General features: G+C 45.2%; 2 protein-coding genes across 7 annotated transcripts in view; one reads left to right on the top strand and one right to left on the bottom strand.

Annotated features, from left to right (window-relative positions):
• POLB (DNA polymerase beta) overlaps window positions 1-6,418 on the top strand; it is a 31,699-nt gene extending 25,281 nt beyond the window's left edge. For all 6 annotated transcript variants that reach the window (XM_085004422.1, XM_085004423.1, XM_085004421.1 and 3 more), the window contains 3 exons: window positions 3,474-3,538; window positions 4,292-4,431; window positions 6,175-6,418. In XM_085004422.1, coding sequence (XP_084860548.1) covers window positions 3,474-3,538; window positions 4,292-4,431; window positions 6,175-6,269 — 300 coding nt within the window. In that variant the 3' untranslated portion in view covers window positions 6,270-6,418. The remainder of the gene's footprint in view (window positions 1-3,473; window positions 3,539-4,291; window positions 4,432-6,174) is intronic.
• Window positions 6,419-8,439: 2,021 nt separating this feature from the next.
• DKK4 (dickkopf WNT signaling pathway inhibitor 4) lies at window positions 8,440-12,746 on the bottom strand. The gene is made up of 4 exons (XM_021077993.2): window positions 12,461-12,746; window positions 10,420-10,570; window positions 9,830-9,982; window positions 8,440-8,762 (listed from the first exon to the last, which is right to left on the bottom strand). Exons 1-4 carry the CDS (start codon window positions 12,569-12,571, stop codon window positions 8,512-8,514), a joined length of 666 nt encoding a protein of 221 aa, XP_020933652.2. The 5' UTR covers window positions 12,572-12,746; the 3' UTR covers window positions 8,440-8,511.
• Between the last annotated feature and the right edge of the window lie 5,233 nt (window positions 12,747-17,979).

Below are 17,979 nucleotides of genomic sequence, written 5' to 3' on the forward strand. Positions count from 1 at the left end.
TTTTCTTTTTTTCTTTGTCTTTTTGCTATTTCTTGGGCCACTTCCGCGGCATATGGAGGTTCCCAGGCTAGGGGTCTAATCGGAGCTGTAGCCACCAGCCTACGCCAGAGCCACAGCAACGCAGGATCCGAGCCGCGTCTGCAACCTACGCCACAGCTCATGGCAACACCGGATCGTTAACCCACCGAGCAAGGAGTTCCTAGTCGGATTCGTTAACCACTGCGCCGTGACGGGAACTCCTATTTTTTTTTTTTTTTTCTTTTTTTGGCCATCCTGCAGCCTGTAGAGTTCCCAGGCCAGGGATCAGATCTGAGCCACAGTTGCAACCTAAGTGGATCCTTAACCCACTGTGCCAGGCCAGGAATCGAATCTGCATCCCAGTGCTCCCAAGACACTGCCTGCCAGTCACATTGCACCACAGCAGGAACTCCCAACAAGTGCTATTTTTAAAAAGAAAGGTAGAGCAGGTATGGGGAGATGGGAATGCAGGAGATAACATTCAGTAGGACGGCCTTATTGAGCAGATGAGACTTAAGGGAAGACTTGAGGTATAGAAGTGAGCCGAGCAGACATCGGGGTAGGAGACAGGCAAGCAGGAGTCAGAGCAGTGACCTCAAGAGCATGAACTCTTAACAGAGACCACCACAGAAGGTGAGGTCTGTAGGTTTTCTAAAAGGAAATTGGCTGCAAAATGAATTCAGCTTATAAAAGTGGAATAAACCATTCTCGCTCCATATCCACTTGATTTCACAACCTCTGCTTGCTATAACCACTGACTTAATAGTTTTAAAGATATGAACATCTGTGTGTTTTTTTAAGTTACCTTCAAAACGTGAATTCCTGGGAGTTCCATTGTGGCTCAGCAGTAATGAACCCAACCAGTATCAACTAGTATTTATGAGGACACTGGTTTGATTCCCTGGCCCTGCTCGGTGGGGTTAAGGATCCGGCGTTGCCATGAGCTGTGGTGTAAGGTGCAGAGGCGGCTTCTATCTGGCGTTGCTGTGGCACTGTAGGCTTGGGAACTTCCATGTGCCTCAGGTGCAGCCCTAAAATAAAAAATAAAATAAAAAACCTGAATTCCTTTAAACCAGTAGTAATCAAACCTTAGGAAAGCCAAGGTTATTCCAGATCTTCTTGCAAAATCATGGTCTTTAGTTAATCAAGCTATTCTTCCTATGAATATAAAAACATTTGGAAGAAAAGCCCCAATTTCCTCTGCATTTAGATGCCTGTTTACCTTATATGAGTACCACTCAAATTTTAGCCTTTTGTCCAAGTTTGGCCTCAGGATGATTTTCTGTGAAATGTCTGCAGTGAGGACCACTGAAGATGCCTTGGTTACACTGGGGAAATGAGAGGCTTTATTTCAGACACTCCGCAAGAAGCTACCTAATTGAAACGCTAAACAAAACTAATCCACTCAATCTTAGGAAGAATTTACAGTAATACAGGGAAATTCTTTAACATCAGCACTTCAGAAAAAGTGCAGGAAACAAAATTAGCCTTGAGGAAAGGAACAAAGCCATTAGATGAAATCCTATTACTGATGTGACAAACAGCAAGATCATTGCCTGTGGTGTTCACGCATCCATATCCGGAAGGTAATACCTCATGGTAATTCCATCTGAAGGTTGAGTTGGAACTTGTTAGTGCCTAAGAAGGCAGGTTTCACATTGTGACGATAAACAGGTTTCATTAGTCTCTCGGCCACAGGAGTTGCTAAAGAAAATACCCATTTTCGATTTTGGTTTTTGTATATTGCTGAGTGTAGAGTATGGCTTTTAGTGAAGTGTGTACCAGCGCGAGTGCTCTTGAGGACCAGAAGCTTGTCACTTGGATTTTTCTTAGAATGGCTTTTGAAGCGTTTAATTTGAAATTTGGTGGTGTTTGTATTTCTTTTTACATATTTATGACTTGCTGCCCAGTCTGGGAAAGGGAAAGATAACAAAAGCAGACCTTGACAATTTTCGTTCAATAACTGCAGAAATATAAGAAAACTCACCTGTAGAGAAGGAAGAAAATGCTCCTCCAGTTTTCCTATCTTTTAAATTTTTCTTAATTTTCATCTCTGTCTTTTCTAATTTCTGGAATATTTCCTCAATTTCAAATTCTTCCACTTCTATCATTTTTTAAATTTTGATTTAAATTCTTTGAGTGTTCTTTTTATATGGAATTCTGCCCTTATTTCATGGATAAACTATCTTCTGTGATCTGACAGTATTGCTGATAGCTTTTGTGTCTGTTTTCTTCTTCCTGAATAATCATTGTTTTCTCCAAGTTGCCATTTTCTGTTGGCTTTGGTCTCTGTCTTTCATGCTATCCTTGATTAGCTTCTGTTTAGAGTCACACAAAAGCCAGATCCTCTTGGAAGTTACTGTCGTGGAGCACTGGAAACGAATCCGACTAGGAACCATGAGGTTGTGGGTTCGATCCCTGGCCTCGCTCAGTGGGTTAAGGATCTGGCATTGCTGTGAGCTGTGGTGTAGGTTGCAGACTCGGCTTGGATCCTGCCTTGCTGTGCCTGTGACGTAGCTCTGAATTGACCCCTAGCCTGGGAACCTCCATATGCCGTGGGTGCAACCCTAAAACCAAACAAACAAACAAAAAGGCCAGATTCTCTTAATCAGAATCCTTGCCTGCTATGGTTCTTTAATTATCATGAAGTACAATAAGAAGATGGTGATAGTACATAGTGCATAGGAAAGCTACTGAGAGAGTTCTCTCTCTCTCTTTTTTTTTTTTTTTTGGTCTTTTTGCCTTTTCTAGGGCCGCTCCCGAGGCATATGGGGGTCAAATTGAAGCTGTAGCCGCCAGCCTACACCAGAGCCACAGCAACGCAGGATCCAAGCCACGTCTGCAACCTACACCATAGCTCATGGCAACGCCGGATCCTTAACCCACTGAGCAAGGCCAGGGATCGAACCCACAACCTCATGGTTCCTAGTCAGATTCATTAACCACTGCGCCATGATGGGAACTCCTGAGAGAGTTCTCTTGTGCAGTGTTGATTAAGGATCCTCTTGTGGTTCAGTGGGTTAAGAACCCAGCATAGTGTCCATGAGGATGCAGGTTCCATTCCTGCTCTTGCTCAGTGGGTTAAGGATCCAGCATTGCCACAGGCTGAAGCATAGATCACAGATATGGCTTGGTTGCCGTGGCTGTGACATAGGCTGTACTCGGAAGCTCTGATTTACCCTCTGACCCAGGAACTTCTAAATGCTGCATTTGTAGCTATAAAAATAAAATATTAAAAAGGATCTGACATTGTCACTGCTGTGGCTTGGATTGCTGCTGTGGCATGGATTCAATCCGTGAGCTTGGCACGGTCAAAATAAGAGTTACAAGTGCTCAGGCTTCTAAAATTGTCCCCACTTAAAGCAAAAATAACCTCACATTTAACACATTTGATTAGCATTAAGCCTTAAGTTTTTAAAAAAATCTTTAACCACTCTTTTAAATATCCATTTTAGGGTGTTTGCCAGCTTCCCAGTAAAAACAATGAAAAGGAGTATCCACACAGGAGAATCGATATCAGGTATTACTCCAAACTTACTGCTGACCTATTAACTTTTCCCTTCTTTTCCCCTTTCCCGCCTCCCTTATCTTTCTTGGAATTCGCATAAATGTCTAGGACCTTTTTTCATTGAGGTGCCATATGTTCCTGTGATAAACAATGTTTGGCCTAAAAAGGTATAAAGAATAGAGACTATCTACAGAATCTAGTTCATTTTTTCTTGCTTTGCCTCCCACCGTGATGGCATCACAGCTCCAAGGAGAGCCTGTACAGGGAAAGTTGGTGGTATTAAGTGACATTGCTTTGCACATCTCCATGCAGCTCATAGTTTACCAAAACCTAAACTAACTACAAGGTTGAGGTGATTGGAACGGTCTTCATAATGATAGTCTCCTCTTCGGGTTATTGGGCTACATAGACTTATTTTATTTTGTGCCTTTTTTTAAAGCCACACCCTCAACATGTGGAAGTTCCCCGGCTAGGGGTCTGATCAGAGCTGCAGCTGTGGGCCTACACCACAGCCACAACAACTCAGGATGCGAGCTGCATCTATGACCTACGCCACAGCTCACAGAAACTCTGGCTCCTTAACCCACTGAGCAAGGCCAGGGATCAAACCCAAGTCATTATGGATACTAGTTGGGTTTGTTACCACTGAGCCACCATGGAAACTCCTATTTTGCGCCTTATTGATTTGCAGAGTCCTATTTTTGCTAAATTTGAAATGTATAGAAAAAAGTTGGTAAGTTGTTTAATTTTTGTTTTTATTTTTAGGTTGATACCCAAGGATCAGTATTACTGTGGCGTCCTCTATTTCACTGGGAGTGATATTTTCAATAAGAATATGAGAGCCCACGCCCTTGAAAAAGGCTTCACAATCAATGAATACACAATCCGTCCTGTGGGAGTCACTGGTGAGTCTTTGTGTCTGCAGTAGACAGAATCCCAGTCGTCTGGATATTTTGCTTCAGCAACTTTGGTTTTTCTAAGAAGCCTTTAAATAACTGTGCCAGTTATTTGTAATTTCTTTTTTAGTATTGTTAGTCCCTCAGGCAACGAAATGGCTTTAATCTGTAGGTGTTCCCTCTGTTGAGCCCCCATGAGGACAAGATTTATTTATTTCCAGCTCTGTTAGAATAGATTAAATTATTTCTACCCATGACAGTGAGCAAAAAAATCTTACTGACATAAAGTGTTTTTGTTTTCTCCAAGGAGTTCCCCTTCTGACTCAGCAGAAACAAATCTGACTAGTATCCATGAGGATGAGGGTTCAATTCCTGGTCTTGCTCAGTGGGTCAGGGATCTGGGGTTGCCTTGAACTGTGGTGTAGGTCACAGGCGAGGCAGGGATCCCATATTTCTGTGGCTGTGGCGTAGGCTGGCAGCTGCAGCTCCAATTCAACCCCTAGCCTGGGAAATTCCATATGCCCAGGGTGTGGCCCTAAAAAAGAAAATAGATAAGTAAATGTATCTCCAAGACTTCTTTTTTTGGCTTTTTTTTTTTTTTTTTTCTTTTTTTTTCTCTTTTTAGGACCACACCTGCAGCATATGGAGGTTCCCAGGCTAGGGGTCAAATCGGAGCTGTAGCTGCCAGCCTACACCACAGGTACAGCAATGCCAGATCTGAGCCACATCTGAGACCTACACCACAGCTTGTGGAAATGCCAGATCCTTAACCCACTGAGCGAGGCCAGGGATGGAACCCACAACCTCATGGTTCCTAGTCAGATTCGTTTCCGCTGCACCATGACAGGACCTCCTCTCTCCAAGACTTCTGGAGAACACAGGTATTAACCACTTTTAGTGCTAGGTCCAACTTTGTAGCTTTGGCCCATGCTTTGGAAGTTCAAGAGTAAGAATTAATCTCTGTTTTATAGATCTTGTTAACATTTCACAGCATACTATGTGGTTTGTCGTTCTCTACTAGGAAAGGGAAAATTTTGGTTTTTTTGTCCTAAAAGTGTAAAATAGGGCTTTCATCCCCAGTCAACAAGGGCCGTGCTTCTCCCTTGTCACTGTGTATGCAGACTGCAAGGGGCCCTCCTTAGATGCAGGTTTTAATCAGTGGGCTGGGCTGGGCTGGACTTCTGCATTGCTGGCACTGTGAGTTGCCCAAGAACTCAGGAAAGTGTTCTCTATGACAAGTGGAGGAGAGCCATAGATTAGGGTCACTCAAATGGCCAGGGTAGAGATTTCAGGTTTTTCCTATTGTAGTGCTGGAGGTATGTGTGACAGAGTGCCAGCCCAGGCTCATGAGGGGAGGGAGCAGTCAGTATTTCTCTCTCTCTCTCTTTTTTTTTCTCTTGCGTTTTAGGGCTGCACTTGTGGCATATGGAGGCTCCCAGGCTAATGGCTGAATCGGAGCTGCAACTGCCAGCCTACAGGTCTGAGCCGTGTCTGTGACCTACCCCACAATTCATGGCAACACCAGATCCCTAACCCACTGAGCAGGGCCAGGGATCAAACCTGCATCCTCATGGATACTAGTTGGGTTCATTTCCTCTGCACCACAACGAAACTCCAGCATCTTTTTTTAGTGGCCTAGGAACTGCTTTCTCTTTCCTGGGGAGATGAGTCCCACACAGCTCTCAGGCCTGAACCATCTGTAACTAGACTCGGAGCCAGTTCATGAGGAAGCCCTGGCTTCTCTCCTTACAGGAGTTGCTGGAGAGCCGCTGCCCGTGGACAGCGAGAAGGACATCTTTGACTACATCCAGTGGAAATACCGAGAACCCAAGGATCGAAGCGAATGAGGCCTATGCACCCAGGCACAGCCCAATAGGAGTCTTAATTTATTTCTTAACCTTTGCTATGTAAGGGTCCATGGTGTTTTTAAATAACTATTTCTTCTTCTTGCTGTAGCTTGCACTGTTAGTCAATAAAGCCTCTTGTCCTATTAGCAGATGATCTTGTTCTTATTTTATTAGCAAGTATGTTTAAATTGATATATTCTGTTCATGATCACTTTGCGAAGGGTCAGTAGAGAGAATTACGAGATGAGATGATGGCAAATCTTGAATGGAAATTTTTATTTTCTCATTTTCTGCCCTTATGCTATAAACCACATTACCTCTACCTTTTCTCCCATTTACTGATTATAAGTTAGTCAATTAAGAATGCACCCAGAGGCTAGCCTCTGGAAGAGGGTTTAGTTTTTTTATAATCTAGAGAACTTTGGAATTCCCATCAGGGCTCAGTGAAAATGAATCTGACTAGTATCCATGAGGATGCAGGTTTGATCCCTGGCCCTGCTCAGTGGATTAAGGATCTGGCGTTGCCATGAGCTGTGGTGTATGTCACAGATGCAGCTCGGATCTGGCATGGCTGAGGCTGTAGTGTAGGCCAGTGGCTACAGCTCTGATTCAACCCCTAGCCTGGGACCTCCACATGCCATGGGTACAGCCCTCAAAAGACCAAAAAAAGAAGAAACTAAACTTCATAAATTTAATTTTTTTCTTTGCTTGGCCCATATTCAATTTTGTAATATATGCTTATAACCTAAATAAAGTAACAGGTACGTGGTTTATCTGTTAAGTGAAATCTGTACCAGTTTATTGTAATTCATCAGAAAGAGCTTCTCTAATTAAAACTACTTCTATGTGTATTTATTTATGTATATATTTATTTATTTTTATGGCCACACCCATGGCATATGGAAATTCCCAGGCCAGGGGTTGAATCCAAGCCACAGCTGCAACCTACACCCAATCCCTTGACCCACTGCACCAGACACAGGGTCAAACCCTCGCCTCCGCAGCTACCTGAGGTGCTAGGGGTCCAATCGGAGCTGTAGCCGCCAGCCTACGCCAGAGCCACAGCAATGCGGGATCCAAGCCGTGTCTGCGACCTACACCATAGCTCCTGACAACGCCAGATCCTTAACCCACTGAGCGAGGCCAGGGATGGAACCCGCATCCTCATGGATGCTAGTCAGGTTCACTAATTGCTGAGCCGTGACGGGAACTCCTGCAGTCAGATTCTTAACCCACTGTGCCACAGTGGGAATTCCTAAAACCACTTCTAGTATTCATGCAGATGTATAAAAATACGGCCTCTTAAACTTTGAGCAAACAAAAATTTCATTTTTCTTACCTAGTTTTCCTCTAACATCACTTTTAAGTTCAGATGGTCAAAATGTGTAAGTAAAAAAACCTCCTTGAGGAGTTCCCAACGTGGCATAGGGGAAACAAATCCATCTAGGAACCATGAGGTTGCAGGTTTGATCCCTGGCCTCACTCTGTGGGTTAAGATTCCGGCATTGCCGTGAGCTGTGGTCACAGACGCAGCTCAGATCCCACATTGCTCTGGCTGTGGTCCAGGCTGGCAGCTGCAGCTCCAATTTGACCCCTAGCCTAGGAAGCAACACATGCGGCAAGTGCGGCCCTAAAAAGCAAAACAAAAAACAAAAAAAAACTCCTTGAAAGCCTTAGCTTTGAAATATAGAAGTTATATAACTACAAAATATAAAAAGTCCTCAAATGGTAAGTAAAGCTACTGAAAACAAAATATGTGTAAATGCTTTGTAACTGCCAAGGAGTATTCAAACATAAGATACTACCTTTTGAATCTCATTTCTTTATTAACCAAATTATTTTGTAGTGAAATGGTATTTCCCTCCAAGAAATGAAAGAATATAAACATAGGGGTTTTGAGGAAGAATAAAGTATTTCTGGATAATTTTCACTGGTAAGAAACAACAGATACTATCAATTCTTCTTCCCAACTACAGTCAGGTATCAGAACTTCACCAGAAATTACTTAGAAATATATTTGAAGTAGCTGAATTCCTAGATCGAAGTTAAATTTGTTATAGAATCACATCACTTTTCTGCAGAAATAGACAAAAAGCCCAAACCAGCTTCTGTTCATCACAAGACAGCCTCTCGTGGTTCTCCAGCTCAGTCTCTTTCATGTGCTGCAAGATTTTATTTTAAGAGATACTTGCATGGGAAGATGTTTACGTTTGTGTCTGAGACCTCTGCTTCATACAGCTGTTTAGATTTTCTGGCAGACTCTTAGCCGAGCGTGTTGTCGATTACCAGCCGCCTGACCTCGACACGACAGTCCGGGACCACAGTCACAGCGCTGGAAGATTTCGGGAGCTTGCGCAGTATCTTTGTGCCCTCTCCTAGAGCAGACCTGGCCCTCCAGTAGGACCGGTTTACAAATCTTAGTCCAAAAATGACGAGCACAGCAAAGTCCAGGTCCACAGTCAGAAGTTCTAAGGCAGCTTTCTCCCTCTTGTCCTGTAACAGGATTGATACCGGCTTTAGTAAGAAGCAGGGGGCAATGGTGACGTGTGGGGGCTCCACGACAAGGTGTGGGGTGTTGGATAAGCCACAAAGTAAAGATGGAACAGCACGTCCATTCCTATGTGGAAAGCAGCAGTGGAATGGACATTTCAGCCCTCCTCAGTAGGGCTGTTTCACAAAGTTAAAACATTCATCAGAGAAAGATGGGATTTTTAATCTCCAGACATGAAATAAGTGTCACTCATCAGTGTTTCATTAAGTGGGATTTTGTACTGACACAATGAGATCATTCCTTACACAGGGGCCACAAACAAGAATGGCCAGGTCACCACCTTCAAACATTCTAGCTATTTTATGTCAAAAATTGGACTTTGAGACTACAATGTGTAAAAAGCTTTAGTGAAGTTTGTATTTAGTCCGAGAATGAAAAGCTATTGCGTCTACGTTCATCTCGCTTTTATTTTATATTCTGAGGGTCTAGAAAGGGAAATTTCCATTGGTTAAATTACAGGCTGTAAAAAGGTGTGTACCTAAAATCTAATTAAACAATTACAGGCTTTCTTGCTAATCAGCCCATTATTACAGCTATCCCTGCCCTCTCCACCTGCCGACTACCTGATGCTGGAGTTCCCACTGTGGCTCAGCAGTAATGAACCTGACTAGTATCCATGAGGATGCAGGTTCGATCCCTGGCTTTGCTCTAGGTTCAGGATCTGACGTTCCCTTGAGCTGTGGTGTAGGTCGCAGGCATGGCCCAGATCCAGTGTTGCCGTGGCTGTGCTCTGCAGCCAGCAGCTGCAGTTCTGATTAGACCCCTGGACTGGGAGCTTCCATAGGCCTCGGGTGCAGCCCAAGAAAAAAAAAAAAAAAGCAGAAATAGAACGTGCTCCCTGTGTGTTTCGGGAGTGGGGAGGAATAAAGTCAGTTTTAGCCTGTCCTTTAGAGCCTAGAAGGAGAAGATGTTTTTATAAAAAAAACATACACACACACACACATATATGTATATTATGTGTGTATGATATATACATGGACACACACGTAACTTAGAATGCTGCTCTTACCCTTACTGCCTTGTGATTTTTTAATATTTGGCTTCCTCTTGGGTTTGTTTTCCTGAACTGGATGCTCAGTTGTTCCTTTTGTATCTGCATCATCTCGGTCATCTATCTGCCTTTCTAGTATCGGGGTTGCATCTTCCATTGTCGTACAGACATCTGGGAGACAAGCAGGTGGAGAGAGAGGATTAGAACCACAGGCTAGCTCGCATCACAGTCACAGTTTGGCAGTAGCTCTGCCTTCAGTTTATAGATGACTTTCTAGATTGTGGGACATAGGCACTAAACATTTATATCTCACACAGGGTAAAGAAGGTGGTAAAGTAATTAATGGAATCTAAGTGAAAAACAGAAGAAAACTTGAAAAATTCCAACTTGAACCTTTCTTTAAAATCACCTCCAAGTTGCTGGCAAGAGTTGTTGGCAGGAAAGAGAACAATTTTGTTGCATCTAGAAGAGGCAGCTGCGTAAGTTCACTTCAAGGGTGAATCCAGGAAACAGAGTGCCTGACTTGGAATATCCTAGTCCAAGAGGTCCAGACACTGTCTCTCCTTTGTTGGAGCACAGCCATCCTGCACAGCTCCGTGCCAACTCACCGTTCACGCAGAGCATCCCCGGGCAGCACATAGCAGGGCGCTGGCACCGCCTCCGCAGTCCACGGCAGGTAGCACAGAAGGGCTTCTCGTCTTGGGGTTTGAGGCAGAATTTTCTGGTACTGCAGTCCTCATCAGACACACACTGCGAACCCTGTAAAGAGGAACTGTTGTCAGAGGGCTAGGGAATCCAGTGAGATGGACTTTTATTCCAGCCTGAGATGGGTAAAGCCAAATCAGAGGAGCACTTTATTTTTCTGTTTAGGGCCACATCTGTGGCATAGGGAAGTTCCCACACTAGAGGTTGGATCCAAGCTGCAGATGCCAACCTACACCACAACCACAGCAATGCTGGATCCTTAACCCACTGAGCGAGGCCAGGGCGGCAAACCTACATTCCCACCGGTACTAGTCAGGTTCTTAACCCACTGAGCCACAGCGGAACTCCTCTGAGAGAGGCACTTTAAATGCTATGGCAAAGCTCAAGTGCCTCATCTTTCTTTTTTGTCCACACCCACGGCTTGTGGAAGTTCCTCCGGCCAGGGATAAAATCCACACCATAGCAGTGACTTGAGCCATAGCAGTGACCACATCGGGTCCTTAACTACTAGGCCACCAGGGAACTTCAGTCAGGCAGCATCTTTTTTTTTTTTTTTTTTCCCATTTTTGGCTGCCCCTCAGTATATTAATTTCCCAGACCAGGGATCAGATCTGAGAAACAGTTGCAACCTAACCTGTAGCTGTGGCAACACCAGATCCTTAACCCACTGTGCTGGGCTGGGATGGAACCTGCATCCTAGCGCTCCCAGGACACTGCTTATCCCATTGTGCCACAGCCAGAACTCAAGACAGCATCTTAATTTTTTATCAGAATTAGTTTTCTCCCACAAAGTGGAGAGCAAATCACCAACAAAAGACCTATGTACTGCAAAATTTATTTGTGTTTGAAAACCTGCCCTGGTCTTAAAACACAGACTTCAATTTTCTTATGTTTTTTATACAAATGGAAGAAAATGTTTTCCCATGTGTTTCTTAGAGATGATTGTGAGATTTGGGGTATGCATCCAGAAGCCCTAGATGCTGTGCTATATTTTTTTGTTCGTTTGTTTTGGCTGCACCCGTGGCATGTGACGTTCCCAGGTCAGGGATCAAACCCATGCCACAGCAGTGACCCAAGCAGCAGCAGTGACAACACTGTATCCTTAAACCACTGCCCCACAAGGGAACTCCTGTCCTTTGACTTTTAGTGATGCCTCATTTGCAGAGAAACAGAGACCAAACACTGACTTTTCTTATCTACACTTGATGCTTTATTGCTTATCTATGAGAGGATCCTGAAGACAGCTCTGTCAAGTGAGATGATGACAAGCCAGTTGCGCCTTGGCATGCACCATTTAACTCCTAAGTCCCACATTCTCTGGCTCTGTGGCCCTGTTTAGATTCTCTGAGTCCCATTTTCACCCTCTGTAATTAAGAAGTCTGATAGCATTCTCAAGCTGTGGAAGAGGTGATAAGATAAAACATACTTATAAAAGGCCTGGTGCATGGTCCAACTTTCTTTCCTTTTGTGTGTGTGTGTTTTTATGGCCACACCTGTGGCATATGAAGTTCCCAGGCTAGGGGTTGAATCAGAGCTGTAGCTGCTGGCTTACACCACAGCCACAGCAACTCGAAATCCAAGCCGCATCTGCACCCTTCACCGTAGCTTATGGTGACGCTGGATCCTTAACATTGCTGAACGAGGCCAGGAATGGAACCTGAGTCCTCCTGGATACTAGTTGGGTTCTTAACCCCTTCAGCCGCAAAAGGAATTCCATGGCCAGCTTTCTAAATGTGAGTGTCCTCCTTGAGTTATAGGCAGATTGATAACTCAGTGCCCTGAAAAGCCACTTAGCTTATTTGGCGAGTCAATGCCAAGGCCTCTGGATTCTCCCAGAGCACTTTCCCAGCTCCTCAATCCAGCTCCCCGTCTGGAAATTTCAGATTTGAGCGGTGGCCTACACCTGAATCCAGCACCCAGCCCTCCTCGCTCACTGCGCATTACCTTCCAGGCCCCTTGCACATCCGCAGAGCTCTTGATGTTGTTGAAGTCCAGCACCAGAGCTCCCAGGGGGGTGCACAGCCAGCCAAGCCCCAGCAGGACCACCACCGCCATCCCCAGGCCTTCTCAGCAACTTCCCCGAGACTTCCTCAAACCTGGGCTCCTCCAGACCCGCAGCGGAGCTTCTGCCAAGATGGAAACCCAGTGAGTCTCCTATAATTGCTTTTTTTCTGCAAGAGAGGCCAATCCTCATCAGAGGAAGTTGCGTGAAATAGGATGAGCTAGGTCTGACCGGCAGGTTCCCTCTGAAACTCTTTAAAGATGCGCCCCCTCCTTCCTCTCCCCCTCCCTCCTCCTTCATTTCCTTCCTTCTTACCCCACACAGGCTCCGACAAATCCCTCCAAATCTGTTTGATCAATAGTTCAAAACAAGGACTCAGGAGAGGGGAGCAGAGGCATGGCCGCAGCACTTCTCCTCCAGGGGTGGAATCCCTCTTAATTACTGCATATCAAAGTTAGTTCAAAGGGCCAGCAGAAGAGCAGGATGTCTGTATCAAAGGCAGACTCTGATAATCACCTGCATTTCCTACCTTCAATAATCCTTTGGGGCTGGAGGCGGGGGGGGGGGGGGGGGGGGAGTCTGTTCTAAGATCTGTTTTCACAGCTAATTGTGCTCCAAGAAAGAATGAATCATATTCGCCACTATACTACACAGGATGCTAAAAACTAATGACTTACAAAAGATGCTGAGGCGTTTCCATTGTGGCTCAGCGGTAATGAATCTGACCAGTATCCATAAGGATGCGGGTTAGATCCCTGGCCTCGCTCAGTAGGTTAAAGATCTGGTGTTGCCGTGAGCCGTGGTGTAGGTTGCAGACGAGGCTCAGATCTGGTGTTCCTGGGGCTGTGGTGTAGGCCGGCAGCTGTAGCTCCGATTCGACCCCTAGCCTGGGACTTCCATATGCCACAGGTGCAGCCCTAAAAAGCGCCCCCCCCAAAAAAGCGGAGAAACTTTAAACTGTGCACAGATGGCGAAGAGAGGAAATGCCCCCTGATTGGCTCTGGTATCCAGATGTAAAAATCCCAATAGTGTCAGAGCTGTGTGCCTATGAGCACCTGTTGTGACTAAATGTTAACTGGAAAGTAATTTCCCTTAAAAGGAAAATTGGGTGTAAGTCCCCGCTGTGGCACAATGGGTTAAGAACCTGACTAGCAGTTCAGGTGGTTGTGGAGGCAAGGGTTCAATCCCCCAGCTGATGTAATGGGTTAAAGTATCCAGCATTGCCCTACCTGTAGTGTAGGTCTCAGCAGTAGCTCTGATTCAGTCCCTGTCCAGGTACTTCCATATGCTGTGGTGCAGCCATTAAAAAAAAAAAGAAGAAGGAGGAAAATTGAACTGTTTGAAGCTAGGATTATTTAATTAGGAAAATAATTAGTTTTATAAAAATTGCCCTGTTTTGGATGAGAGGGACAACCACAGAAAGCCCATTTTGCACAGACTCATACAATTCAATAGGAAGATTAAATGTATTTGCTGACTTAATTTAGATTAAATCTGCCCTGGATTTAATTTATGTTGTATGATGTTAAATTGACTTAAATAGAACAGGTCACCAAATCTCTAGCTGATTTCAGATAGAATGTCAATTTTCCTAACTTGAATTTTTAAAAACTTCTGCTTCATCCCTCTTTGTCTGATTTTTTTTTTTTTATTCTAGCCAGACTGTTAGTGAAGTCAAGTAATTTAAGATACATGCTTATTGCTGCCTAAGTACTTTAAGGGTGAAAGAGTCTAGATATGGGTCAAAAAATCCCTTCATTGTTCTCTTTGTTCTCCGTGCAGACTCTTCCCAGTACCTGGGATGTGAGGTACCATTTAAAAATCTAGGAGTTTGGGGAGGAACTCCTGTCTCGGCTCAGCAGTAACAAATCCATGCGGACATAGTTTCGATCCCTGGCCTTGCTCATTGGGTTATGGATCCAGTGTTGCTATGGCTGTGGCAGCTGCAGCTGCAGCTCTGATTTGACCCCTAGCCTGAGAACTTCCGTATGCCATGAGTGTGGCCCTAAAAAGACAAAAATAAATAAATAAAGTCTAGGAGTTTGGGAGTTCTTGTTATGGCTCAGTGGGTTAAGAACCCAATATAGTGTCTGTGAAGATGTGGGTTCAATCCCTGGCCTCACTCAGTGGTTTAAAGGTCAGCCACCAACTTGCCCACCAACTGCAGCATAGATCACAGATGCAGCTTGGATCCGGTGTTGGGTGTTGCCGTGGGCTGTGGTGTAGGCAAGCAGCTGCAGCACTGATTTGACCCCTGGGCAGGGAAATTCCGTATGCCTGAGGTGCGGCTGTAAAAAGGGAAAAATAAATAAATAAATCTAAAAGTTTGGAGTTCTCGCTGTGGCATAAAGGGAAGGGTGGCATCTCTGCAGCATTAGGACGCAGGCTTGATCCCTGGCCCAACTGAGCAGGTTAAGGACTTGGCATTGCTGCAGCTGTGGCTTGGATCTGACCCCTGGCCTAGGAACTCCATATGCCAGCACGGCAGCCAAAAAAGGAAAAAAAAAAAAATTTCTGGGAGTTCCCTGGTGGCCTAGAAGTTAAGGACTTCGTGTTGTCACTCCTGTGGTGTGGGTTCGATCCCTGGCCTGGAAACTTCTGCATGCTTCGGGCATGGCCAAAAAAACAAAACAAAACAAAACAAAACAAAAAACTAATATTGCACCTTTTCTATGCCATCAGTGGCAATCCAGAACAAACTGACATCAGTCCATCGAGATGTACGTGGACGTTGTGTGCCAGGGAACAGTTCTCAGCCTGGAAAAACGCCCAGTGCTACAGCAGCCGGGGCAGCTGATCTGAAGCTCAGTGACCGGACTCTTCCCAGTGTCAGGCTGCCTGTCTCCATCTGAGGAGCAGCAGAAGCTACTTCTGCAAGTACTACTCTTTTCATGTAAAGCAACAACATCCAACACCCTTTGATAGTAAGATACGACTGGTGACTAGGTGTGTTACGGAATTTATTTTGAAGTTAGGCAATTATGACCAAAGATAAAGGAGAAAGCCCCAGAGTTTGCTCCCTGCTGGTTTCTCCGCTTCCTGCTTCCTAACCAAAGAGAATATCCCTGCACCAGAGGATTCTGGCAAAACACACAGACCAAAAGGACCAGTACAGACATTCACTGAGTACTTTGTACACAGCAGAACCTGTGACTAGGTGCTAGGGAGAAAAGATAAAAACACAGTCCTTGCCGCTGCAGAGCTAGTGTCCAGAAGATGTCTATGGAGAGATGATTTCGAGGTATCATGACAAACACTGAGCTAAAGGTAGGAATGTGGGGCTGGAGGATCACAGAGGGGAGTGTGATTAGTCCTGCTGGAGGAATGAAAGACTGCATCTACAGAGGAGGTATTATTTGAGTTGGGCTTTGAGGGATAAGTAGGAGTTTCCCAGGTTGAGAAGCAATGGATGCTCTCACCCCAGGCTAAGAGGGTGAAGTGTGTGCAGGGGGCAGGGAGGTGCCTTTGGGTTTGAGAGGGAGAGTCTGTGTGGCTGGGGCAGATGGTGGAGAAACGAGAAGAGGGTAGACTGTGAAGAAAGAAAACCAGCTGTTATTCCACATGCAGTGGAAAGTCATACGGAATACCTGAGCTTGAAAATGGTAGGATCTATTTGGCTTTTTAGGAAAGCAGTGCTAGGGATGCAGTGGGTGAGAGTGGACACTGGGCCAATGACGACAAGGAAGAGGGGGCTGGTGTAAGGCAGTGACACAGTGACAAGGATGGGATTCTGCGGTTGAACCCCTATTGGTTTTTTTAATTTTTTTATTACTCAATGAATTTATCACACCTGTAGTTGTACAATGAACCCCTATCGTTTAACGTGGGGAGTGGGGAGTGAGTGAGATGGAGGCGCTTGACATTCCTAATTCCGCGCGCCAGCTGGATGGTGATGGTAGAGGATGCATCAGGTTAGGGGCAGCGGGGAGCGGGAGGGAACAGGAAACGCCATCCAAACCATCAAGTCCTCACCAAGTAGCTGACGTGGAGATGGAAGACCAAGCCCCCAGTCTTCCAGGGGCGATGCTCTCCACGTTGCTTCCCACAGACAGAGGGGAGGTCAGGATGCAGACGCCAGCTGCGGAAGGCTGCAAACTGAACGACAAGACCAGCAAGCAGACTGCTCTCTGTCTCTGACTTTCAGCCTTGTTCCAGTGCAGTGGAGTCAGGCCGACCTGGTTTAACCACCAGGCTGCCCACCTCCCCTGTCCTGCCCCAGTAGCCTCTGACACCCCTTCTCCCCATGCACCCATCTTCCCAATATGGTGGGGTTTTTCCTTATTTTTTCTTTTATTAGAGCATAATTGATTTACAATGTTGGGCCAATTTCTGCTGTACAGCAAAGTGACTCAGTCATACATATATATATAGCTTGTTTTTTATAGTCTGTTCCATCATGGTCTATCCCAGAAGACTGGATATAGCTCCATGTGCTGTATGGTAGGACACCGCGGTGTTTCTAAAACTAATTATGACTGGAGACTTATTTGTCCCTACACCTAGGCGATAAGCTCCATGAGGCAGGGCCATAGCTGTATCCTCACGCTTTGAGGGCCTGGGACATACAGGAAGCTCCATAAGTTGAGCAGTTTTGGGGACTTTTTTTGGGGGGGGCCACGCCCGCAGCATGCAGAAGCTCCCGGGCCAAGGATCAAACTCCCACCACAGCAGCAACCTGAGTCATGGCAATGACAATGCCAGATCCTTAACACACTGAGCCATTTGGGAACTCCTAAAAAGCTCTATAAATTGTTTTATGTGGTGGACAACTGCATAAATAAGTTGATTTACAGTAACTTTGTGGACTTGAGCAAGTAAGTTACCTCACATTTCTAGGCACTGTCTCTGCAACTGTAAAGAGGACATGTACTCCCCATAATGAGTATATTCTGGGGGTTCGGTGTGTGACTAAGTGAAGAAGGTCTGCTGCAGGAACTGGCACTCGTAAAACTCTATAAACAAACCCCTCTCACCCATTTCCAGGCTGGAAAGTTCATCCTTGCATAAACTTCAGTACCTAGACTAATGCATGACCCTTCCTTGGAGCCTCTCAGTAGAAGTGGTTCAGGGAGTTCCCATTGTGGCTCAGTGGGTTATAAGGATCCATGAGGATGTGAGTTCAATCCCTGGCCTTGATCAGTGGGTTAAGGATCCAGTGTTGCCATGAGCTGTGGTGTAGGTTGTGACATGGCTTAGATTCCGAGTCGCTTGTGGCTGTGGCTGTTTTAGCTGCAGCTCTGATTTGACCCCTAGCCGGGAACTTCTGAAGGTACAGCTGTAAAAAGCAAAAAAATAATAATAATAAAATGAAATAAAAAGTTGGTTGAATCCAACACACCAAAGAAAAATATCCCCTAAATAGTCTATTACTTCTAGGTGTCCCAAATGCAGAGCAATTCTGAGGAAAAAGGATGCAGTCTCCCTGGGAGAAGACATCTGGTGTATTTGCAGGTCCTCGAAG

This window comes from Sus scrofa, chromosome 17, assembly GCF_054392235.1.
Source record: "Sus scrofa isolate SSC_HxYL_T2T_F1_AM1 chromosome 17, Sscrofa_HxYL_maternal_Yorkshire_Landrace_v2.0, whole genome shotgun sequence".
NCBI lineage: Eukaryota > Metazoa > Chordata > Mammalia > Artiodactyla > Suidae > Sus > Sus scrofa.

Bases quoted from the DNA above. Each gene is read 5' to 3' on its own strand.
- DKK4 (XM_021077993.2), bottom strand. From the start codon at position 12,571: ATGGCGGTGGTGGTCCTGCTGGGGCTTGGCTGGCTGTGCACCCCCCTG. The intron at 10,571-12,460 runs GTAATGCGCAGT...TCCTCTTTACAG, and splicing joins ATGTGCAAGGGGCCTGGAAG to GGTTCGCAGTGTGTGTCTGA. The intron at 9,983-10,419 runs GTGAGTTGGCAC...CTTGTCTCCCAG, and splicing joins GGGGATGCTCTGCGTGAACG to ATGTCTGTACGACAATGGAA.